The 26412-nt window shown below is 32.6% G+C and overlaps 2 protein-coding genes across 2 annotated transcripts; both read left to right on the forward strand.

The window, feature by feature from the left end:
- Nucleotides 1–2312: 2312 nt before the first annotated feature.
- On the forward strand, nucleotides 2313–9942 carry Kua (Plasmanylethanolamine desaturase Kua). Its single transcript, XM_090107993.1, has 4 exons — nucleotides 2313–2752; nucleotides 7351–7556; nucleotides 8887–9105; nucleotides 9538–9942. The coding sequence occupies exons 1-4, from the start codon at nucleotides 2485–2487 to the stop codon at nucleotides 9796–9798; spliced, it is 954 nt and encodes a 317-aa protein (XP_089964119.1). The 5' UTR covers nucleotides 2313–2484; the 3' UTR covers nucleotides 9799–9942.
- Nucleotides 9943–22684: 12742 nt separating this feature from the next.
- On the forward strand, nucleotides 22685–25918 carry LOC149910468 (uncharacterized). Its single transcript, XM_090114107.1, has 4 exons — nucleotides 22685–22849; nucleotides 22937–23899; nucleotides 24066–24305; nucleotides 24940–25918. The coding sequence occupies exons 1-4, from the start codon at nucleotides 22808–22810 to the stop codon at nucleotides 25783–25785; spliced, it is 2091 nt and encodes a 696-aa protein (XP_089970233.1). The 5' UTR covers nucleotides 22685–22807; the 3' UTR covers nucleotides 25786–25918.
- The last annotated feature ends 494 nt before the right edge of the window (nucleotides 25919–26412 follow it).

Consider the following 26412-nt stretch of genomic DNA (forward strand, 5'->3'; position numbering starts at 1 on the left):
CCTGCACCACAGAGTAAGGAATGTACCCTTAACATCCTCATGTGGTCACTGGTCCTCATATTAGCTTGAGTCACAGAACAGTAAAAACCTTTGGCGAGAGGGGAACGCAACGGGAACGCCTGCCAATGGCCACTCCGGTTGGTTTAATGCTCTAAGGTAAAAACCTTCCTTTAGCGAGAGGGAAACGCCTGCCAATGGCCACTCGGGTTGGTTTAATGCTCTAAGGTAAAAACCACAGAACATTAAACACAAAGTAAAAACCAAGTAAAAACAATGTTCTTATAGGTCTACCAAGGGTCTACCAGAATCTGATGGCATATTTATATTTAACCCTTATTAAAACGCTGGGAGCTATACTTCCCACCTCTCAGATTGAAGTAAATCGTGTTTTATTTTTATATGCTTAAACCTAATGCAATGTAATATTTATCTAGGCAATCTTAACATTTTAGAGAACTTTTTTTCATAGAAACACTTTTCAGAGAATTATCACATGTCATGGTAAACACACGTCAAAGTTAGCTGACGTGATTTTGCAGCCGAAAACGACCGTTATTTTTTAGTTTTTGGTGTAGTGCTAAAAAAAAATTAGATAAGTAGATTTGAGTTCTAGCTATGTAAACTAGACTATATTACGGTTGCGTGAAACGTAAAAATATGCCCAGAATCTTTCGTATATACCTTGGTAGAGTCGATTGAAATTAAGTCTTTATGTGGGAAGATATCATCCCAGTGTTCGTTACTGCACACGACATTCGGAAATTCTATATATAAAATCTGTGTGTCTAAAAAATCTTTTTTAGTTGGTATAAGCAACTTATTTATTGTTATTCGTTATTTCCTGATCAGAAAATTAGAAATCTTAACTCAATACATTAGTATTTACCTATTGTTTTTATTTTGTTTTAGAAAAATGCCATTTTTATGTTGAAGTCATTCATTTTTCAATTCCCGAATTCTTCCCTCAGTAAAAGAAACTTGCATTGATGAGTACTTTCACCTCCTTTATTAAAAAACTTGATCTTTATAATTTTTTACGATAACATTAAATTCACAAGTGGAGTCAGGGCAACTAACTAGTGTTTTAAAATATTGATGTCTGGAGTGGACACTGGGAGCTATAGTTCCCACCTTTCCAAACTTTTTACAAGAGAGAACAGATGACGGGATATATACTTCCCACCGAAAAAAGGGTACTTCCCCCCCACTAACCCCTTTTTTGTGTGTATTTTTGAAATCTACGACCCAAAATTACCCAGGAACGTATATTGCTTTTTTGTTAGCTCCTCCACAGGCTCGCGTTTGAATAAGGGTTAAGAAATAAAAGATTTTCATGTGGCAACTTATTTGACAACTATCAAATTGGTTGTCAAATTATTTGTCTTTTTTGCAGTTGATGAATAATTTTTAGGATTTTGTCTAAAAAATCTTCGAAAATGTCTAAAAAGCCGCTGCGATCACAAGCAAGAGGTGTTGTTTATAATGTGTATAGAAAAACATTCGATGAAGAAGGGTAAAACACATCACAGTTTTCAATTTTGAGTATTTTATTGGTAAATTGGACTTACCCGTTTTGATACTTTAAATTAAAAAATATTATTTTATGTAGGTAACTATAATATTGTTTGTTGATTGGAATATAATTTTATGAAAACTTATTACACGAGTTTCCAATACGGCTATTCGTCAAGTCCAAGCTGTCCAAGTCAATTTTATAATGTGTGTATCTGTTAATAGTTACGAAAATAAACATAGTTTTATTTTATTTTATAAAAAATTATAAGCAGTCTAGCTTTGATCAACATTATCATTATATCGATATTTTCACATGGCATACTGATTATGAATATACAAATATAGGTATGTGTAAATAATAATATGTATTACCTGTATAAAAGGACTTAATATGTTTATTATACATGTAAGTATGTACCTACATAATATTAAGTGGATATCTCATTATTATGTACAGTATTGTCCACTTATGTAATGTGACTAATGATATTGAGGACAAAATAAAAAATAAGCAGTATCAAGATGGTTCAGTCCATTTTCCCTAGGATTGCACACTCAAAATTTTGATTTCCCTAATTGCCATCAGATTCTGGTTTACCTATACCAACTTACCTTAGGTTCTTACTGTTCTGTTGCTTGAGTGTTTCACAGTCTCTCTGTGAAGGACACTTGACGCATGATATCTCCCATGAATTATATTCAATATTGACATTAGTTGTCATTTTTGACATTGTCATTTGTCAATCGTATTGTCATTTTTGTGTCTTGTCTGATAATACATGGTTTACTTTTTATAATGGACATTGAGTTCGTTGTCATAACGTCGCGAATTCAGCGACAAATACACCATCAATCAAATTATGAGTGATGTAAATAATAGATAAGTAGGAGTTATCAACCTGTATTATCCGCAAAAATTTTCTTATTGTGTATTGTGGATATCTTGAGTGTATTTTTAAGACAACAGTCATGACTTTACCATTGCCTATACCTCCGTGTTCAAAGAGAGATGGTGTTAGCGGTTTAAGTTGTGATCATTTTGATTATACTGATCTGAAAAGTAGTATGGCTACAACATTGCTTGCTCCCGTAAAAACTGAAAGAGATATTCTTGAACACTCCATGTACGAAGACGACCCGAATGCTAATACTCAATTACCAAGTGAAGTGGGTACTCAACCTAGATGGGGACCGCGACATCGTGGTGCTCAAGAGCTTGCAGAGCTATATAGTCCTGGTAATTATTTATGACCTTGTTTTGCATATATAAAAAGGATGTCTCTATAGCAATAGTAGGAAACAACACCTGTAATTATAACAACATAATAAATATATTATGTGTCGGTAACAAATAATACATGAACAATAAACATGGAATTTGTATACATTGTATATGATTTAGATAAGAATAATTATTATGTACTTATATATTATATTTAGATTGCTTATATTTATTATTCATTGATGATAAAATAATTAAAGGGTAAGCTCTGAAATACATTTTTATCAACTTTTATGATGATTAAGTCTCTGTCTCCTTTTAATTTTGATAATAGATATGGGCTGAAAATATCTGTAAAATTGTAATTCTGTCCACATGACATCGAGTAAATTCTCATCAATCTAAGTATCTGAACTTTGTTTTGACATGTTTTGCACCCAGAATAGACATCAAACCTATTTATTATATATAGCACATCTAAATAATATGTAGTAATTAATAATATCAAATCTTTTATTAAAGTGAAACTTTTATTACATTGTCTCAAACTTTTTGGTCTGTGTAGCGCATGTCGCGTACGTATCGCAGCTGCTGAGTAGGTATCTACTCGGCAGCCGACCGTCACGCGACATGCGCTACGCAAAACAGTGTTCGGAACCGTTCGAACAGTTTCACTTTTACCGTGGTTTCATAAAACCACACAACATTTTTTTTTACTTTTCCGTTTCTGAAGTTGGTTTTTTTTTAAATAGTTATTTTTATTATGGGGACTAGAAGAGCTAAATGTTATAATGCTTTAAAGTATATGATTAACTGCAGTATAAAATCTCAGACAAATATATGATATTCTTCAGGAGATATAAGTACTAGCTAGATAATGTGTTGAAAACACAATACAACTTATTTTACTTGATAGAAAAAATCACAAAAAATTCTTTGATGCTTAAAATCTAAAAAAATCTTTTGATGCTTAAAAACCATACTAAACTACATACATGCCATCATTCTGTTTTTTCGGCAAATTATTCTACAAGCAACATTACTAAATAATATTGTTTTATTTTTTTTGTCCAATCAATAGATTTCGTGTAAATCGCAAATTCTTATTCCCAAACCAAAAACGTTGTTTGTTTTTGTTGTAGAATAAATTTTACTTATTTTAGCACTGATAAATTATTTGTAATTTTGTAAATATTAAGTACTAGCTTTCCACCTGCAGCTTCGCCCGCGCAGTCAAAGAAAAACCCGCATAGTTCCTGTTCCCGTGGGATTTCCGGGATAAATCCTATCCTATTTCCCGGGATAAAAAGTAGCCTATGTCCTTTCTCGGGTATTAAAATATCTCTATACCAAATTTCATGCAAATTGGTTCAGTAGATATGGCGTGATTGAGTAACAGACAGACAGACAGAGTTACTTTCGCATTTATTATATGTATTAGTATGGATGGGAAATAAAACAAAACCCCGTCAAGAGGACTAAAATCTGTCTAAAATCTAAAATCGTGATCTCCATCAACTGTCGTCAATTGTGTTAATGTGTGCACGAGTCACTCAAGTTCAGTTAGCTCTTGTAAATTGTAATCCTCTAAATATAATTTTTATGAAAAAAAAAAATCATAATAGGTATTAGAGCGGAAGTACACGGGCGGCTCGAGCAGTTAACAGCTGATCGACGTATACGGACTGCTCGATCGGTCGGTTGTTGACTGCTCGTGCTGTCGCTACAAACCGCGCCGTTGACGGCTCGAGCAGTCAGTGTATGGCAGTGAATGAATGTCCATAATTCACCGCGTGGTCTCGGCTTCAAGCCGACGATCTCAACTGCTTGAAGCGTTCTGTGTACGGCGCCCTAAAAGTGTGAAAATTAGAGTTCGTGATTTTTTTTATCAAGTCAATTTTAATATTTTAAGTTTTTGATCAAACAGAAACCTCGAAAAAATCATCTAAATTGTTAATTTTGTTTTATCCCCCTCCCCCTCCCTTAAGCGGGCAATGATAACACATAATTTACCGTAAAATCTGTGCGTAAAATAGTTGCAATCAAAATAAATTAAATAAGTAAATTGTAAGCAGTATGTTACGTATCGATAAATTAGAGCAGGCTCCAAGGAGATGTTCATTTATAAAAATAGCGGACCTAAATCTGACTTCTGATATATATTGTATAGATCCCAGACATCCTATAGACAGATGTTGCCAACCAGTTTTGTGGTCCCCCTCCCCCCACCCCGGTAATTAAATATGGCATACAAAGAAAAAAATAAAAATTTCCAAAACATGCCGTGTAAGTGATAAGTCATTTTATCTTTCTTGGCATTTAATTAAATTTTTTATTCCATACGAAGATCTAACGATAGTAAATGTTACCATACTGAATTGTATGTACATACTATCTTTCAGCTTAGCACACAAAAAGAAATCAAGCATCTTCCGCAATAATTGACGTCACCATGAGTGAAAATATCATCGTACTCGGCGATAGGTGAAAAATTGAAAAAAAACGTCATAACTCTGAAAATACGAAAAATCGCATAACACACATGGAGGTGATTCGGATAGCCCTCTAGGTCCTCTACCTCCCGGCTTCCGTTCATCACTACTTTTTGGGACACCCTGTAAATTGTAATGCTATTTTTAAGTCTTTGAATACAATATATGTATACACGAATTTTGCGTAATGATCGCGTATGCTTTGTAACGCGGATGCTTGCCTCTCCGTTCCGAACTATATGCGACCAGTACGCAAAATACATGTATAACTAAATAATTTGGAAAATCCAAAAGTGCACGCCTCATATTTTTTTTTAATAAATATTTATTAATTATTATTTTTGTTTATTTAATAACAATTAAACCACATCGAATCAGACCCTGAAAAATGAAAGGGTTCTATTCCTGAGCATACTCAAGCGTAAGAGAAAAAAAAAGACTCGATTAGTAAAGTATTTCGGTCGCTATCGTGTTAACAAGAAAAAGGATCCGCACATACAGACACACGGACGTCCAAGACAGAACTTTTTTAAACTGTTTTTTAACTAGTTTAAATAACAAAAATGACATCAAAAATATCATGAACGTTAAAAATAGTGTTTTTTCTTAATATGTGTGTGTATGTATTATCTTACAAGTGCAATGTATGATACATAAAGACATTTTAAGTTTGAAAAATCAGATGTTTTGCGCGAAGTGACAGTAGTACCCACCTCAACGCTTCGCTTATGAGGCGTGCAATATACTACACCACCTACGCTTGAACAAAATAATAAATATGTACATATAGGTAATCAAAGACTTGTACACAGCTATATATGTATTTATTTTTATTCTTCTTGATTATTATAGATTCAGTAAAATATGGAAAAAAAAAATATTAGGTAAGCTTAGGCAAAAAAATAGGTAACAGATAAGGGGGTGGGTTGGGTTCGTGTTTTTTTAACTACTCAAAAATAAGAGCTCCGCGGAAGAACTTGTTAAAAAGGTTATTTCCAAACTATCCGTGATTAGTTTCACACCGTTGCGTGCTGGCATTGTATAGTTTGGAAATATGCGCCTTCGGACTGTTTACCTTCGGACCTCCAAAAGTATTTTTTTTTATCCAACTATGTAATAATAATTAAAATTGTTTAAAGCAAAACTAAAAATTTTCACTTTATTCAGTTGTGTTTTGGTATTTTTATCAAAATTTCCTGTCATCCCATACTCGAAAAAAAAAATGAAGTTCACAGGTAAAAAAATAGTTTTTTCGGAATTTACAACAAATCGATATGTTTTATCGTTAAAGCATTTCAGCCCTATTTAGATATCAAGTAATTTAATAATTATATGACGATGACTTTTTGAATCGTTATCTTACCGTATCGTTGAAACTTGTGAAAACCAGACTTTACCATTGACCTTGACTGATTTGTTAAAGTCTCGAGAAGTTTTTTATTTTATGTAGGTATTAAATTTTTTTACCAATTTTTGGCTGTATGGGAAGTTTGGTCTAGTGCGATCGAACTATCAAAACAGCTTAGGTATGTCAATTATTAGTATCGAATATCGACAGCGGATTCTGTTCTTCTGTGTTTCTTCTATTTTTCAGGAGGCCTAGGTGTGACCTGTTTTGCGATTTTATGAATATTCTAATTATCAAGATAGTACATCCAGATACAGACATAAAGCCAAAAATAGCTTTCTGCACCTTAAACTTTTTCTAATAAGGATTCAGCATAATATACCTATGCTAATGTGTATTTCAAACATTTTCTTAAATACTTTCAATGTTTTTTTTTATGAACTTATGAATTATACATAACTGCGGCCCGGCACCTGCTTTGCTACGTGATTCGCCATTTATAGAATTCATTAGTTGCAAAAATTGTGAAAACTGAAGAACCACTCTACCGATTTTGTACAAACTTCACAAATGTTTAGGTTAAGATAAACCATCTAAAAATAGTCCCAACAAAGCCTAACATTTGGTTTGGATAGGTGAGCCCGTTCTTTTCTTGAGTTATAAAGTAACAACGAAAAGTGGTATTGATTTTTATTTTAAAAGACATATAAATTCGTATATGAATATTATTTTCAATGTAGAAATAAGAGAAATTTAAATTAATTATTTTAAAGGAAAACGTCTGCAAGAATGGGTATGTGTCACCGTATGTTGCACTCTATGTGCAATTGCAGGACTTTTGATGGCTAAATATGTTCGACCGGATGCATCTTTGCTTCTGGCGGCATTTGCTGGAGTTCTCACAGCTGATTTTGCATCAGGATTTGTACACTGGGCAGCTGATACCTGGGGTGCTGTTGATCTTCCGATAATCGGCAAGGTAGATTTTTTCTTCGATATAATTCCATAATATATTCCTTCATATAACAAAAAAAAAACAAGAATTATCTTTTGCTTTTTTTTTCACACACAATTCATCCTTCACTCGATGTTTGATCTTTGATCAGATTCGCGGGATTTTTTTATGAACTGCACAAACCTTGAATTGTATTATATGACTCATGGTCCGGTCACACTGAGCCTTCAAAAGGCTTACGAAATTTCAAATCCAACTGAAAATTGGTAAAATTGTTCCAAAAATAATAAAAATCGTTTCAGTATATCTAGGTATAAAACAAAGTCGCTTTCTCTGTCAATATGTCCCTTTGTATGCTTAAATCTTCAAAACTACGCAACTGATTTTGATGCGGTTTTTTTAATAGATAGAGTGATTCAAGAGGGAGGTTTTAGTATATAACTTATTAGGTTTTAGATAAAGCGGGCGAAGCCGCGGGTGGAAAGCTAGTATATCTACCTATATAGGTCTGAGGTGACTTTAGAAACGTATGCGAAATATAATGACGATCAACTTTCGAAGGGAATAATATCTCAGAACCCAACAGTGGCTCTTAGGAAAAAAAAATGTGTGCGTGTACTAGTGTACACAGGTAAGAAGTGAAACTTCTTTATAACCTTATTTTTCAAAAAACAATTAACTATATGCAACTTGACAGAAATACGTCGAATCACGCGTGGTAGGGATAAGAACAAGATCGCGCGTAACGGAAAAATGTCACGCGTAACGAAAAAATGTTACACTAAATTTTTTTCCAACCCCGATAAAGAAGTTTCACTTCAAAAACATTGATACATATTTTATAAATAATTTTACGCTCTATAATTTTGGTCAAAAGAGATATTACCAATTTTCTGCTGAATGGGAATTTTGGTTTTGTGTAACCGAACTATGTATTAGCAAAACGTCATAAACTTATGTCAATTCCATCGATAACGTGGAGCGAAGTCTATTCTATTGATGATTCTGCCATTTGTCTAGAGGCCCGGTGAGGGGCTGTTTAAAAATTATATATCTAAAATATATAAATGATGTGAGGTAGAATAATCTCAGCATATTTAACTGACAGTTTAGTTTAGTTAGCTTTCGCTAATTGAGAAAGCTAGGTACTTACATAAAACTGTTTTATAGTAATCTTAACTCATAATATAAAGCTGGTTTTGTTTGTTTGTTTGAACACACTTATCTGAGGTTTTACTGAACCGCTTTCAAAAATTATTTCATCGTTGTATATGTGTTATACCCGGGCGGACCGCTATTCAGTTTAAAAAAAGGCCCAATTTATTATTAAATTTGTATTATTTTTGTATTGCAGAATTTTTTGCGTCCATTCCGCGAACATCACATTGATCCCACCTCAATAACTCGGCATGATTTTATTGAAACAAATGGAGACAATTTTGCTATAACTATTCCTGTTTTAGCGAGAATAGTGTGGCAGTTATTGACGTACGATGTTGTCACAATTAATGAGCAATTTCATTGGATATCTTATTGGTATCTGTGTTGCATATTTGTGGCGATGACAAATCAGGTGAGTTTAAAAATATTTTAAAATATGATTTTATCTACATAATAATATATTAGGTATTTGAAATTCTATTTTTTTTCCATTCCATTTTCAAGATAATTAAATTTGAATTCAAAATTCATAGTGCTGCCGGCTGCTCCAAGTCTCAAGCTCTTTGATATTAAATTGACTAGCTAGCAGGGTCAACAATTAGGTATATAGAGCATAGGTACTCATCAAGACAAATATTAAAAGCTATTTCAACTAAATTTAGAGACATTAAAAATATCTCCTATCTGTAATTAATATCCGTCTTGGATTAATTTGAAAGGTTTGGGCTCCTAAACTTTTTGCGGTCACATATATAACTATACGTCTCTTATTCTTAATAAGAGATTTATTATTTCTTCTGTGAAATCAAACATTAAAAAATAATCATTCACATTATTTGTTTAGATCCACAAATGGTCCCACACCTATTTCGGCCTCCCCACCTGGGTGGTTTGGCTTCAAGAGTGGCACATAGTGTTGCCTCGACGCCATCACCGCATACACCACGTGGCGCCGCACGAGACTTACTTTTGTATAACTACAGGTTGGTTAAACTGGCCTCTAGAGAAACTGCACTTCTGGTCCAATTTAGAAAACGTCATTGAAGCTCTCACTGGATGCAAACCAAGGGCAGATGATATGAAGTGGGCACAAAAGCGTTCTTAGAAAATGTGCCTGACGATGTTTTTTATTATAACTATAGCTAGGTGAAAATGACTTTGTATTGTTATACTATTATTAATCACACTGATATGCAAGTCGTGATGGTTGCTTTAAATAGTATGGTTATTTATTTATTTATATACAGGGTGTCCCACTGTTAGTATACTAAGCTCAAAGGAGGTTATAGTTTTGCATACACTAAGTACGTAAAAAATACTTATAAAATTCCAGACGCATTTTTTAATTAGATAAATTTTTTTCAAATAGATAAATTCTTAAAACTCTATGTGTACACCCAAGCAAGCAACCCGCCCAGCTTTGCTACCAGCTCGTGAACTATCGTTTAAGATTATGTTTTCATAGACAAAATGCTCATATTATCGAAGCGGTATATGCCGGCTGCGCGAAGTTAGAGAAGAAAACATGGATTTTCAGGAAATATTTAGCAAGAATTTTATATATGTAATATGCAAAACTACAAGTCCCTTCGCGCTTAGTATGCCAATAGTGGGACACCTGTATATTTGCATAATGTATGTTTACTACACAACTGTCCAAAGAAATAATAGCTTTTAATACCTGATTAATGGCGACTAAAAATATAAATTATAAGATACAACAGCTATTTTCAAAATTATGATACTTTTTTTAATATTAAAATAATATCAGCACAATTTTTCTATAAGTATAAGTATAACCATTAGTGCGTAATTTTAGTCTTGGAATTCTACCATTTACTAAAATTTAAAAAATCTGTAAAAAAAAGCACTAAACTAATTTATTTAAAAGTTATCTATTAATTATGAAACAATTGAAGCGAAACTATTGAAATATCTTTAAGAAAATCTAAACGTATAATATTCCACGGGCCTTCAAATTATCGGTATGCTTATTTATATGTACATTAAATAAATACATATTAGTATGTATTTAAGATATTACGAATATTGAATAAACATAATTTTGGATTTTTTTTGCAGCTTAACAATGACAGTCGCTATTCGCTGCATTAATAATTTTTAATGTGCCTTATGCCTTTCAAATTCGATTTGAATAGTAAACCAATAGAATTTATTAAACGGTTATAGATTCGGGCTCTACGCGTAATTTGTATTTATTTATAAATAGTTCATTGTGGCTTTTATATTTTTGATGGTTTTACCGATATAGCAAATAAGACTTCTATAGTGATAGATATTTACCAAAGACTATATCTCTATTTTGCTCTTCTATTTTATTGAATGACAAAATTTATGATTACCGTAAAATGGGGTTAATAGACACAACTTTCAACTTCTAGACTGATTTTCTTACACATTTTGTATGAAAGCTGTTATCAAAGAATTGTCGAATTGCGAGTCTCGTTTTAATTTACCTACCAAATTGTTATATGCTTTGATTATATACATAAATTTGAGAATTATTTGTGAAATAGGAAAAAGTAGGCCGTTTCTATTTACCTTGAAACTGGGGTCAAAAGATACGACAGAGGGGTGAATAGAGAAAAAACTTTAGGGTTGTCAAAATCAACTTTTATTGTACTTACGTACCTACTTATTCGTTTTTCAGTAAACAACTATCAACAATAATTGAAAAGTTAAATTTTTGTAACTATAATCATATTGGTAGCGTTAGTAACATTACAAAGGTTGAAAGGATTATCTAATATTATACATATTATAAAGGCGAAAGTTTGTAAGGATGTATGGATGTATGGATGTTTGTTACTCTTTCACGTAAAAACTACTGAACCGATTAAAATGAAATTTAGCACACATATAGAGGGTAACTTGGATTAACACATAGGATAGTTTTTATCCCGGAAATCCCACGGGAACGGGAACTATGCGGGTTTTCCTTTGCAAACGCGGGCGAAGCCGCGGGCGGAAATCTAGTTACTATTATAAAGGCGAAAGTTTGTAAGTATGGATGTATGGATGTTTGTTACTCTTTCACGTAAAAACTACTGAACCGATTACAATGAAATTTAGCACACATATAGAGGGTAACTTGGATTAACACATAGGATAGGTTTTATCCCGGAAATCCCACGGGAACGGGAACTATGCGGGTTTTCCTTTGAAAACGCGGGCGAAGCCGCGGGCGGAAATCTAGTGTACTTATAATAATCCTTATAATATATATCTTTATTGTCTGTATCATTTACCTTGTATATATATAGCTTCAACTGTTTTAGCCAAAGTATTTGCATAATCTAGAAATATAATCATTCTAGATATTCAAAATATTAAAAAAACCTAAAAATAACAATATTTAAAAGTATGATCCAAATTCTAACATAAACAATTAAATGCTTTAATTATAATATATTTGGCAAACAATCTTAGGTTTAATGCAATCAGTACCTACCTATTTGAGATCAAAAATAACTATTAATTATAAAATTTGGTACCTGTACCTGTGTCCATATGACACAGTTCCTATTAATAAAATTCATATAATAACATTATTAGATACAAAACGGGATACCTATTTATCATGTTAATCCAAGTGCAGTGATAACGGAAGAACTAGGTACTAGTTCTAACGTGATCATGGCACTTGCATCAGCGCATGCATGAAAAATATCCCATTTTAAATCCTCATAATCATTTTAGTTTAAAACCTTATACTACTATCTATTTTATAAGATATGATGGAGTTAGATTCTAATCTAACTCCATCAAATCTTTTTAAATATCCGCGTCATTCTTGTAATAACTAGGCCGCCTGGATTTGCTTTTTGGTACAGCTTTATTTAAGATCCTTTTTATTCCAGCATCGCTGAACTACGACATCAGAAATTATTTCAATATTTTTGGATTATTCTCATTTTCATTGTTCCTTACAAAGGTTTCAATTTGCCCTATGACATTCATGATTCAGGTCGTCTTCAAAAATAACAGGCATATTTTTTACGTAAGGACTAATGTTGTACGAACAACTTGCAACTGTATGATCAAGCTGATTTTCATGTTTAGGTGGATCATTTTCTTTGCAATCGCTTTTTATATTAGATTTTGGTTTTTTTTCTTTGCCCTTCCCTTTAGTGATTCCATCCAATATTTTTTCATTTCTCTGATGTTTTTTTTCTCTTGGGACTAAACAAGGTATGTATTCCGGGTCAGTCTCAATATAGTCTTCATCGCTCGATAGTAACACACTTTTTCCTGCCTGAACCTGAAGCTTTTTCTTTTTTTTGGGTTCAACTATATTATTCGTCCCGTATCGCATTTCTTTTAAATACTCCAAGAATCAACGATTTCGGGCTGTTCAACTTGATTGTCTCAATCAGGCAATTTTTTTAAAACCACTGAGGGATCAAAGGGATTTATTCCTGTTTTTCTGAAGCCAGAAATAACATTTGCTGAGCCATTTTCTTTTAAATTTTTATATTTTAGATTTTTTAGAACGTCCTTTACCTTCCTGTTTAGAAACCTTAGATGTGACTGCTTCAGTCTTCTTCATTTTAGCAGAATATTGTTTCCTTTTTTGGAAAGAAACTGTAGATGACCCTGGCTTATTTTTAATTTTTTGTTTGCTAGCGTTGGATGGTCCTGGCTTATTAATTTTCTCCGTAAACATTGATTTTGTTAGCTCCTGTGCCAGACTATTAATAGCTTTTGCTCTAGGTGTAGTTTTTGGACTTGAAGTTTTCTCCGGGGTTTTTAAAATTTCACAAAAAGATGAATATGACTCATTAAGTGTTGTGGAGCAGACTTTTGATTCAGTTATCGAGTCTCTATTATTCTTGTACTGCTTTAGTTTGGATAAATGAATCTCGTCGCTACTATCGATATCGTCATATATATTTGGCTGAGGTTCTATAAAAGTCGATCTATCTACTTGAGTTGGGCTCTGTGAATTATTATCAGAACGATTTGCAGTATTTGGCAATAGGTGTTCACTTGTCTGGGAATTTTTTTGATCTGAATGCAGTATAGGCACCGGGTTTTCAACAGAGGAATCAGTTCGAGCAAGAGACTGCGTAGGTGGAGTTGAATTATGTTTTTCGTCATTTGGAAGAGAATGAAGAGATTTGATTGATTTTCTGATTGACCTGATTTCCACTGACATCAATAGCGGCGCTGTCATTGGGATCTTCATTTACTTGAGCAGGAATGACGAGATTTTCGCTAGCATTAGTAGCATCACTGTCAATAGGATCTTCATTTCCTTGAGGAGGAATTAACAGATTTTCACTAGCATTAGTAGCGTCGCTGTCGATAGGATCTTCATTTCCTTGAGGAGGAATCAAAAGATTTTCACTAGCATTAGTAGCGTCGCTATCATTGGGGTCATTATTTTCTTGATTTTGAGAAGGTCCAGGTATTGAAGAATCAAAGGTAGGTATGCTGGGAGCGTATGCCTCTTCTGGTATCCTTTCTGGATTAAATGGGAAAATTCCGGTCGCTTCAAATCCAGATTTGATATTAGCAGGTGTCGCAGATTTGTCCCACGCTTTAGAAAATAATATCCCAAATCGTTGTTTTGTTATTTTCCTGTCTTCGTGTACTGACCAGTACTTTTAAACTTCCTCGTCCCAGTAATACTCAAAGGATCGAAATACCGATTTGTCCATCGGCTGTAATTCATGAGTGGTGTTACTAGGAAGGCAGAAAAGCTTGATCTCAAATTTTTCTGCTGCTTCAACAATAGAATAGTCCAAATGGCATTTGGCTCCATCGAAGATAAGTAAACAAGGTCCCGGCAATTTAAATTTCGAAAAATGATGAATTCAGTTTACAAAAGTTTCAGAGTTCATGCTCCCTTTGGGTGTCATTTGGGCTATTGAACTGGTTGGCAAGGAATCTATCCATTCTGGCTTCATGAAGAGAATCATGGGCGGAATCGCATGGCCCAAGGCATTGCCACATGAAACTATTGTGACATTCTCGCCATGTTCTGGTGCTACTAAATGTACTCTCTTGGATCCACGTTCAGCCAAAACTTCTGGTGATTTGTGCAAATTAAGTTGGCAACCCTTTTCGTCAATATTGAAAATGCGTTCTGGTTTATTCATGATGTCGTTATCTTCCAAGACTTTTTTTAATTTAGCAAAATAATCAGAAACGACTGCTTTATTTAACTTTTGCGCCCTTGCGGGATTTAGGTTTTGGGCCTTTCGTCTGCTGATATTCCTATGACGTTTTAAAAATCCTCTCAGCCAATCTCGTCCTACCATCAAGTCTCCACCTGAGGCGGAAATGTTATTTCGATCACAGAATGTCTTTACGCATCTACGTAGTACACGTTGTGTCAATGGGTATCCCACATTGCACAGGCGAATAACACGGGATGCTAAAATCTTCTCTTGTTCAGGGTCAAGAAGTGGTTTCCGACCCAGAGTAGATTTTGTCTCCTTTTTCTCTTGTAAATAACGCCTTAGAGTACGTCTTGGCACATTATAATGCTTTGCAGCCGTATTTACTTTTATCTTACCGCTTTTGACTGCAGTTAAAGCTTGTTTCATTGATGCTTCTGACCAATTACCTCGAATCCCTCTAGCTTTATAGCGTGCCATGGTCTAAAACAAAAAAAAAACGTTTATACTTTCGTACCGGAAATATGGCCAACCGGTGGCCATATTTGCAGTCATGCATATTGTACGTTTTCATATTCACGAATGAAAAACACACTATTACTTTGATAATTAGACAAAGAAATATCAAATTACAATCGTCACACAACATCGTAATGTGATTTACAAAGATTCTTATTTAAAAAATAACAAAATACAGGACAATACTTAACAAATGTTTTTATAACCTCAACAGCGTGTTTCACTTTAATTGACACTGGGCGACTAGCGGGCGCGCGGGAAGGGTGACAGGTACGCCGTTCGGATACGCGCGACACTAGCGACAATTTATGGTCGCGTTCAGGTTATTACAATATTTCTTGTTTGGAATAATGGTATGTGGCCATATTTTTCGGCTGGCCATATTTGACCCAGGTACCTCACGAAGAGCCTGCTCGATGAGTTCCTTGCTATACCTTTTATATCTCTTGCCACGAGGATTTGGCTTGTACACCCTCGGCATGATGTTCACAGCGCGATGTGGGTTATCTGTTTAAAATAATCATGAAGAATTCGTGAAAATAAGGTACAAGAAATGATGTAATTCACCTTATATGAATTAATTATAATTGGAACACAAAAGAAATACCAGTTTAAATTAAACAAGTACAAAACTAAAGTAGAATCCTAATATTTTAATATATGTATTAACGAACATTAAATAAAAAATAGGGCATATCGAGAATATGTATTTTTAAGAATAAGTCTTTTTGCAAATGTACCCACAATTAGGGCATTTTTGGAATGAGGCTAATCGCAAATAAATCCTTAAACGGTCTTAAATATTTATCTCAGTAATCCAGAAAATGTTAAATTAAATTGACCAAAGCCGTTGAAGATAAAAAATGTAACTTTCAAATTAAAGTGTCACAGAAAAACATTTTAACAAATTTTTTTAATGAAAACTTTTATGGTGAAAAAATACTCGATTGACAACCCTGAAAATCATGTTTCTATTAACCTCTTTCTCGTTGCTATCAACCCCTCACTCATATCTATTCACCCCTTTCGTCGTTTCTATTGACCCTAAAGGCGTTCTATTGTTCTATTGACTTGTACGCAGACGTTCACTTCAACCCTATAGAGTTCTTATATTGAGACAGAACAAAATACATATTTTCTAATCTACTTACTCTTAGTCAATAACAGCATAAGTCAGATTGAGATAGCGATAGAGTATCTGCACTGTCTTCAAACGTAGCGCGCCGGCTATGTTTTGTTTGCCTTCCAGCTGGAGGTCTCGGTGCGTCAAGTGTTTTTAACGAAATATTTAGAAAATATAAAGTGTATAGTGTTTCTTTTTATTTGTCAGTGTGCTAAAATGACTATTGTATGTTTAGCTACCGGCTATTACTAGTCGAATGGGAGTTTTGGATGAAAACAATGAAAAAATATCTTTCCATCGGTAAGTGATTTTCAGCAAATTGATAAATATTTATGTTCTAACCCTATTTGAAGGTTTTATCAAGCGCTTTTTTATAAGTTTATGTTGTAACTGTAACATTTACCCACTTTATGGGGTTGTGGAATACAAAAGAATTAAATAATTTTTAAAAAATGTCACAATATTATCACGTTTGGCATTTTGTTTACCACCGTAGTGTTGTAACACATCTAGCGTATAATATCGATTTACGACAAAAAATCTATTTCATATTAACGTTGATTTATTTATTTTGTTTCTTATATCAGATTTATATGTAGTTGTTGTTGCAAATAATAGATGTAAATTTTCTACAGCAGGAAAATAAAAAATACCACGTGGTTGTTTTATTTGACTTATCTGTTTAGTTTGTTGTTTCTCTTTTAGATTATTAATAAATTCATTTTGTTTTAGATTTCCAGAGCTAAATAAAAAATGGGTATAAAACATGAGACGTGTAGATTGGACGCCGTCGAAATTTGCTAGATTGTGTTCACTGCATTTCGAGCCTGCGTGTTATCAAGATGGATACTCTAGAAGAATTGTGCAATCTTACGCTTACGTTTTTTTTTTGTTCCTTTAGATAATAAATACATTTGTGTGTGAGTGAATTTTTATTTGGAATTTTTTTACACATTTACTTTAAATGTGTAACTATGTGAAAATTAAACGGTTGATTAAATGACAGTTCTCATAGATGAGAAACTACTATTGAAATACATACTTACATAATATACATGCGTTTTCAAAGAAAAACCCGCATAGTTCCCATTCCTGTGGGATTTACGGGATCAAAAGTAATTTTTCCAAATTTCATTGTAATCGGTTTAGTAGTATTCGCGTGAAAGAGTAACAAACATCCATCCTCACAAATTTTCGCTTTATTAGTAGGATGTAAGGAAAATGTTTTCTTTAAGACTGTCCTTTTATGAACAGTTTGTTAAAATTCATGCTGACTGTGCCTTTCTCCTCACTCCTTTAACTTTATCATCATTTCCATCTTTATTTTAAATTAGTTACATTTTAAAATTTATTTTAAAATATACTAGCTTTTCGCCCGCGTTTTTAAAGAAAATCCCGCACAGTTCCCGTTCACGTGGGATTTCCGGTATAAAACCTATCCTATGTGTGTATGTACAAAATTTCATTGTAATCGGTTCAGCAGTGAAAGAGAAAGTTATCCATTCTCGCATAATTTCGCATTTATTATATTCGTAGGATTAAACAAATAATGTATTCAACTGAAATTAATGATTAATTTTGTTTTTTTTTTATTATTTATTATTTCACGAAACCGTAAATGCAAAATGCATTCACGATTTTATCGATTGAAGCACATCCCATCACTATCACCTTCTATCTATCTAAATACGTATCTATAGTAAAAATGGTGCCATGACTATGTTGAAACGTAGCTTGTAGTCTATAGCTATCTCACTCTTTCATACGACGTTTTCTTTAGATAGAGAGAAACAAATATATGTAAATTGTATACGCTCGATACAAGTACTCTATAGGTTTATTCCTCTGAGACTTCAACAGCTTTTTTCTTTATGTCATCAGACTTGACGTAAATTTTAATGTTGCCAGATTGAAGGAAAAATATGTGTGTGTGTGTTATTAATAGTGGGAATAAAGATACTTTAACAGACTATATAGAATCTAGAACGACCATAATCAAGTTCTCAGGTTTGTTTCTATACCTACACCCCGCGATTTCTATTCACCCCATTTTACGGTATTACTTTTAAGCCATTTACGTGTCCCTGGAAATTTGAGATGAACATTTCAGAGACGCCCAAATTCATATATGTTAATAACGTGTTGTAAACGCAAATATGTAGTTTAAACTATTTTAAATAAAAGCTAATAATATGACATTAAGTAAATGGAAAAAAAAATCAGGGTAAATTTTAATTTTCTAATGTATACAAATAAAATAAATAGCACATAATTATTATATATTTATCTCTTGTGTATCTTGTACTACATGTTTTTTTTTTTAATTAAACCTGATATAATTCTTATGGGTAATATACAAATTATTGAAATAATGATCTTATATATAATATAGTGGACGCTAAGGGTGCAGTAGTTAGTTAACCTGACTATAAATTGTACCGGAAAGTTAAAATTGTTTCCCATAGTTGGAAAAATATTGTGTTAACGTAAAGTTTAATTTCGGTTATAAATAACAAGTAATTTTTATTTCCTTTTGAATTGTCTAGGAGCCATGCTGTTTATAGTTTAATGTAATTGCGTATTATGCTAATATTATATTATGCTATTCAGAAACCTAACAAAATTATTGGATAAAGTAGGAAAAGGTTATTTGAATTACATAATTACAGGGGTGGTTGGTACTTGGTGTTGGTTTGTAAATTTCTCTAGTATTGTTTATTTCATGTGAAGTTTTCCTATACACATATATTATATCTATATATACGATCGACATAACTAGATACTTAACTACATACAAACTTTTACAAATTATAAAAAAAAAACAATACATAAAGACAATATTTGTAGTGTAGTGTGTCGAATGCTTGCCAAGTGTGATACTGTATTTGATAGACTTACTATTAATACTATATTCACTAGTAATTGATACAAATGTTTATAATAAACACAACACCAGGATAGAACGAAGTTCTATGAGCGAGAGAGAGACAAACAGACAGAGAAACACGCACTCGTCGCACGGCACAGTTTTTACGGTGTCGTTACAATTTTTTGTCTTAATTACAATTGATTTGGTTCCAATAGGTGAGATTTCGTTCCAATAGGTGTCAGGTGAGAACCATGGCGTTGCACTATAGATACATGTTACGATGTATTTTATTTTTAATCCACACCGTACTGAAAAATCAAGATGACATAAGATTTTCCGGAAATAGAATAATCCTTATATTGTCTATTTTTATTAATTATTTTTTTATTTTTTATTAACTTCAATTAAGTAATTATAAAAGCGTCAATTATTATGCTATCAAAATAAGTATCTGTGATAACTGATATGGCGTGTCGTTTTAACGCGTAATGTAAATCCTAATTTCAATGTAAATTCAAAAATTGTATAATAGGTAACGATTTGAATTTTTATATTATATCTGAAACAAAAAAGATATAATTTTCATCGACCAGCGAGCTTCAACAACTTAAATAAAATTGCAAATATGTATCATCTTTTTACATTTTGATTTACAGTTTTAAGTCCATGTTAAGAAAATAAAATCTTGTCACATTACAACATTTTGAATTAAAATTTGTAATTGTTGAATTGTCGTAATTATAATAAATTATTATGACAACGACAGCACACATTTACTTTCAATTTTAGCATCACATTTCTAAAATATTTTTTATTTATTTTCTTATCTCTTTATGTAGGTATATAAGCAAATTATAAAATTAAGTGCAAAACTCTCACTTGCAAAAACTTGCCAAGTATTTTATTTATATATAAGTAGTTAATGCAAACAAAATTTTGTAAAGAAATTTAACAACTATACATTACTGTATAGTCATATTCTCTGCAAAATGGAATCATCGTAACATAAATCAGGGGCGTCTGGTGCATGGGTAGTGCTCGATGATAATTTCACTGAAGTGATTAGCTATTGACTGAGATTAAAAAAATTAAAAAGTCAAAAGTAACTAACCGGAAACAAGTACAATATATTATATAGAGTACCGGCTCCCCTGATTTTTATGATGTATTCTTTGTTCCTATAGATACCTATGTTGTTTAAAATCTGATAATAATCAGATATTGTTTAACTTCTTCACAATCGAAACAAGGAGATATTGCAACAAAAATGTAATGAGTAAGTTATTTGTTCTTTTCGATGTCAATTAAGATGTATTTAAATCGAACATACAGGTAATATCAAGAATCGTCCTTCGCTATATACTTATATGTTATTTTGGCTAATCTCTTTTTAACTAAATTTTTTGCAACTCCTTTGTAACAAATATACTCTATGTTAAAATGTACTCATAAGTGATATAATATTTTAGGTACAACATGCTTTAATATAATAATTTATTGTACACGCAAATTTATTGGTCTTATATTGCAATAACATTTAAATACATATTATTTATTATTATATGTAGTTTTTTTTATTCCTTTTACCCAAAATATTAATACTTAAATAAAATTTTACAATTATGTCGTACTAGCGGTCCGCCCCGGCTTCGCCCGTGTTACATATTTTGCAAAAAAAGTAGCCTATGTTCGTTCTCAGGGTCTAAAGATTGTCTGTGCCAAATTTCATCAAAATCGGTCCAGTAGTTTATGCGTGAAAACCACATACAAACCTTTCCTCTTTATAATATTATAGTATGTATATAGAGTACCTATAGATATGTAATAATAAATGTAATTTAATTAAGTACCTAACTATTGTAAAAAATGATTTCATCAAAATCGGTTCACCCAGTCGAAAGTTCACAGTGTACGTGTACAGTCTAATTGCAAACCTGCTTTTTTAAAGTCGGTAAAAAGTAGACTAAGGGTGGTTTCCACCAATAATGTGCGAGGATGTCTAGCTGTGCTGTGAAAATGTGTGAGGATTTTCACAAAAGCTGTGCGAGGAAAATGTGAGGTGCGAGAATGCGTTGAAATGTCTTATAACTCAAAATTAAATAACTAATAAACGTAGGTATCTCGCACACATTCCTCGCACGCCTCGCTCGCTTGTTTTTTATACATAAAAACCTAGCACCGCTGAGCCATTCCCACGGTCCCACCAAAGCTTTGCTGACTGCTGAGTGAGATGAGGTAAATGAAGCGATACTATAATGGTTCTTTAAAAAGATATTCCTCGCTACACATCCTCGCACATTATTGGTTAAAAAGCACTCTAAGAGGTATGAAAATAGATTATTTTCTATTGTTTGTAATCTCCACGATTTTGCGACTACAAACCGATCCGGCCGTACTGCAAAATTTAAAATACGGTGCAGTGGTATATAACTGTGGGTATAACGAATTCTATACATGCCGCATGCGTTCATACACACGCGCTCTTGTTAAAAATGAACCGGATAACGGATTACCGGCCGAATCTTATTTCAATCGGATCTGGAAAAATGTGGAAAAAACCGAATGTTGTAGCGAATTCTCTTAATTCTTTAATCAAAGGCACGTGAAAATATTGCTGTCTATATATTTTTTTAACCCACACAGAACGTTTCTTTTTGAGTTCAATTAAACCAGCAAACATGATAACTTGCGCCACCCGATATCTTGTCTCAATTTTTTCACTTCTATCACTCGCGGTTGGCGATAAAACCGTGTGCATTGCACACACTCCAACACGCGCCTCTTTCACGCGGTCTATCACGGGCGATTAGTCTTTACACGGCCGCTCATTCCGCTAAGGAAAGCAAACACGAATAATCGCGCGCGAAAGAACAAGTGTCGCAGTTAAGACATACAAAGGTAATCGCGAGCGATTGAGCGTGCAGGCTTTCCCGCGCGTAATACTGTACGATCCACAGAACGCGCGATAGAGTTTGCGTGTAAAGGCCGCTAATCCTGCAAAAAAACAGATTCGGTAGAGAAAACCTCGACACCATGTGAATGTTTGGAATGTACCCTTATAGTATGTATTAGCAATGTACCGTTATTCGCTGACGACAAGATTCAACAAAAAAAATATACAGTCGTGATTGTTGAAATGAACCAAAATGGATTAGTTGGTTATCTTATTTCAATGTTATCAATTATGGTATATATACTCTACGGTAATTGTATATTTTCTAATTTCAACGGAAATTTTATTCAAATTTCAAATACATTGTAAAATACAGTCTATATTAATTATGAGCTTAAGAATTTAAGAAATGGTAATACTGGTGACGTGTTTATCAGTTGTCATAACACATCTTGATTCAGTAAAATGTCAAAGTAGATTTGAAAACGTATGAAGATATTTTATTATTATATGTGTATATAATAAATAATAATTAACGTAATAAATTGCAATTATTAATTAAAAATGGATGCAAGAGCTGAAAAATTAGCCAATGCTCGTAGAAAGGTAAATTCGGTGTTTATGTTCAACATGCAAATTATGTGGTTGTAATGTTTCGAGTTTAATGCTCTAATCTTTATTACCTTTTTGCAGTTAAGAGATCACCAAGTAAAGAAAACTCAAAAAGATTGTGTCGATATTAGTAGTGAAAAAAATGATAATATAGATGGAAAACAAAATACAAACATGGTAGAGATAACAAACATTGTCCATGATGAACACAATTCTGGTTCGCGAAATGAGGCTCTGAGCTCCTATAAAACTGAAAATCCTAATGTGGTTGAAGATAAGCTACAAGATGTTAACATGACAGAATATTTAATTTATAATCAAAAGTGTCTTGAAAATGAAGTACAAAGTTTACAAAACAAATTATCAGAGTTGAATTCATTGTACACTAATGAGCAGATTGATCACAATAAATGCAAACAAAAAATCAATGTTTTAGAAACAGAAATAAGCATATTATCTGATAAGTGTTCTAAAATAAGCCAAGAGTTGAAAATTAAAGATGATATGGTTTCTGAAATAAAAAACAAAAATCACATATTGTTGGATGAAAATAATAATTTAAATGAACAGTTGGATTTTACCAAAACAATGTTACAAACAAAGGAATCAGAGAATGCTCAACTACACAATCAGGTTAGTTTATATCACAGCCAACTAGAAGCAGCTAGGTTGCAAGTGCAGCAACTCACAATTGATTCCACCACAGAAAATGTTCACAAGAATTCCAACAATGCAGAAATTGATCAATTACAAACCAAAATTAGTGGATTAGAGCAAAAAATTGCTATAATGGAAAGAGAAAGAGAACATTTAACATCTTATTATGAACACTACATGAAAGATCTTTCAACACAATTAAATTCTACAACTTTGAGAAATGAAGATCTCTCAAAGGAAGTGAACAGACTTTCTGACCGCGAAACCAGTCTTATTGAACAAATCAGTGATATGGAAATTCGTCTACAAAATTTTAATAAAAAGGATTTTGAAGTTGAAACTCAAGTGGATACTAGTGCATTGCAAAAACAACTGATTAGTTTACAGGTGGGTCTTTAAGGCATATCTATAGGTCTCCCTTTCTAAAATATATTAAATATCTCTTACACAAGCCATGATCAACAATTATTATTAAAGTTGAGTTGGTATGTGGTCTTTATAAGTAAGGATTTTTAAAGATTTTGGTATTTTTAGATATACATTTTGTTTACAGATGAGCTTAGAACAGAGTGAACAACATAAAGGAGAACTTCAAAAGCAATATGACGAAGCCATAGCTAAAATAAACGAATTGGAAAAGTCACAAAAACCTGAATGCGAACATGATGCTTTGAGTGTTATCAAACTCTCTGCAGATATAACTAGTGACAAAATTGCCGCACAGAGAGCAACTGAACAAAATGTTAAACTTAAATCAGATATAGAAGGCCTTGAACTAGTTATAATTAAAATGGTAATATTTTTGTTTTAAACTATTGCAACAATTAACAATGATTTAATAACAATTATCAGTAGTTTTTAACTTACTAATAATTTATTTAGATTTTGATCTCTAGTTTTAACTAAAAATAGTTATATTGCAACATATCTATTTATGTACTAGCCACTTGCCCAGGCTCCACATGGTAGATATTTTTCAAATTTTTTAAGTTCATCATTAGACAAGTGAAGGAAATTCCAACAAACCAAATTCCAACAACCAAAAAAAATTTCTTCAGCGGCTCCCATGTTATTTATATACATATTTGTATAAGTGTCACAGGCAAATTTTACAATTTCACTGTTTACAAACTCAGCTGTTAATGTAATGCAAAATGCCCAATGTTTGTAAAGTGACACTGCTATTTGTAAATTGCCAATTTATACCATTTGCCTGGACGTATAGCAAAGTCAACTTGCAATACAATAAATACTTACGGTACTCACGCAAAGCCTAGCATATATTAGCCTAGTATACTAACTTATATAGAATCTGCATTCTGTAAGAGAGTTAGTGATTTTTCTTTTTTTTTTTTATTGTTTAACCATGCCAACGTCAGTACCCGATTTCAAAGAATAATATTAATACCTATATGATTTTTTTTCAGACAAAAGACAAATTAGAACTGACAGAAATGTTAACTCATGAAAAAAAATTAAACAAAGAACTTATGCTTAAACTTGCTGATATTGAAGAACTGGGAAAAACAGTTAATAAAAAATTGCGGGCTAAAGATGAAGAGATGATGCGACTACAAAACGAATCTCGTGAAATTGCGAAAAAATATAATGAAATATTAGAACATGGATCAAACCATTCATCATGTAAAAATCATAATGAAACGGAACTAAATGAACATGTTTGTCAAGACATAATTGAAGAACACACAATTGATCCTGAATCTAACAATAACTTTTCAGAAACCGAAAAAAGTATTAACGAAAAAAAGATAGTGCCACATGACAATGATTTTAAAACAAATTGTATCATTCCTAAAGAAGATGCTATGTTAAAACTGCAGCAACGTTTTATGAACATAATGGATGAAGTTGCCAACTTATCAGATGAAAAACATAGACTTGAACATATTATACTTCAATTACAGAATGAAACTGATACAATATGTGAATACGTAGCTTTGTATCAACAACAGAGAAGTTTACTAAAGAAAAGAGATGAAGAAAGGACACATCAACTGAAAATGTTTGAAAAAGAATGTAACGAACTTAAGCATCTTTTGGGAGAATTGCGAGATTTGTTATTCAGGCTAGCTGAAGACAAAGAAATATCCATGTATCTTAAAACAGATGCAAGGAATGATGATATGGCTCGAATATGGGAATTACTTAAAAAATTACAAAATAGTTCTTTGCTAAACAAAAACTTTAAAACAATGGATTTAAATAGTTTTTACCCCTGTAGTTGCTGTTCCGGTAAATTGATAGATGTGTAACTTGTAATTATATGATCATAGTCACATTTATCCACCCTTACAACTTTCTTTCAACCTACAATACTATTGTATAATATAAATATGTATAGAATATATTATTATGAGTAAATTAATAAATATATTACATATGTAATTGAATATTGTTTTTTTTAACGATCCATGATACTGTAACTAAGGATATACCTAATAATTAAAAAGATATAGATAGTTTAAAATCTATACTAATATTATAAAGCTGAAGAGTTTGTTTGTTTGAACGCGCTAATCTCGGGAACTACTGGTCCGATTTGAAAAATTCTTTCGGTGTTAGATAGCCCATTTAGCGAGGAAGGTTATAGGCTATATATCATCACGCTACGACCAACAGGAGTGGGGCCACGGGGGTGAAACCGCGCGGAGCAGCTAGTTATAGAATACTAGCTTTCCGCCCGCGTTTCCAAAGAAAAACCCGTTCCCGTAGGAATTCCGTGATGAAACCTATTCTATGTCCTTTCCTGGGTATCAAAATATCTCTATACCAAATTTCATGCAAATTGGTTCAGTAGTTAAGGCATGATTGAGTAACAGACAGACAGACAGAGTTACTTTCGCATTTATAATATTAAGTATGGAAGTATGGATTTACAA

This window comes from Colias eurytheme, chromosome 2, assembly GCF_061535395.1.
Source record: "Colias eurytheme isolate Ceu_HAF_F1 chromosome 2, ilColEury1 Martin Lab GWU primary, whole genome shotgun sequence".
Taxonomy (NCBI): domain Eukaryota; kingdom Metazoa; phylum Arthropoda; class Insecta; order Lepidoptera; family Pieridae; genus Colias; species Colias eurytheme.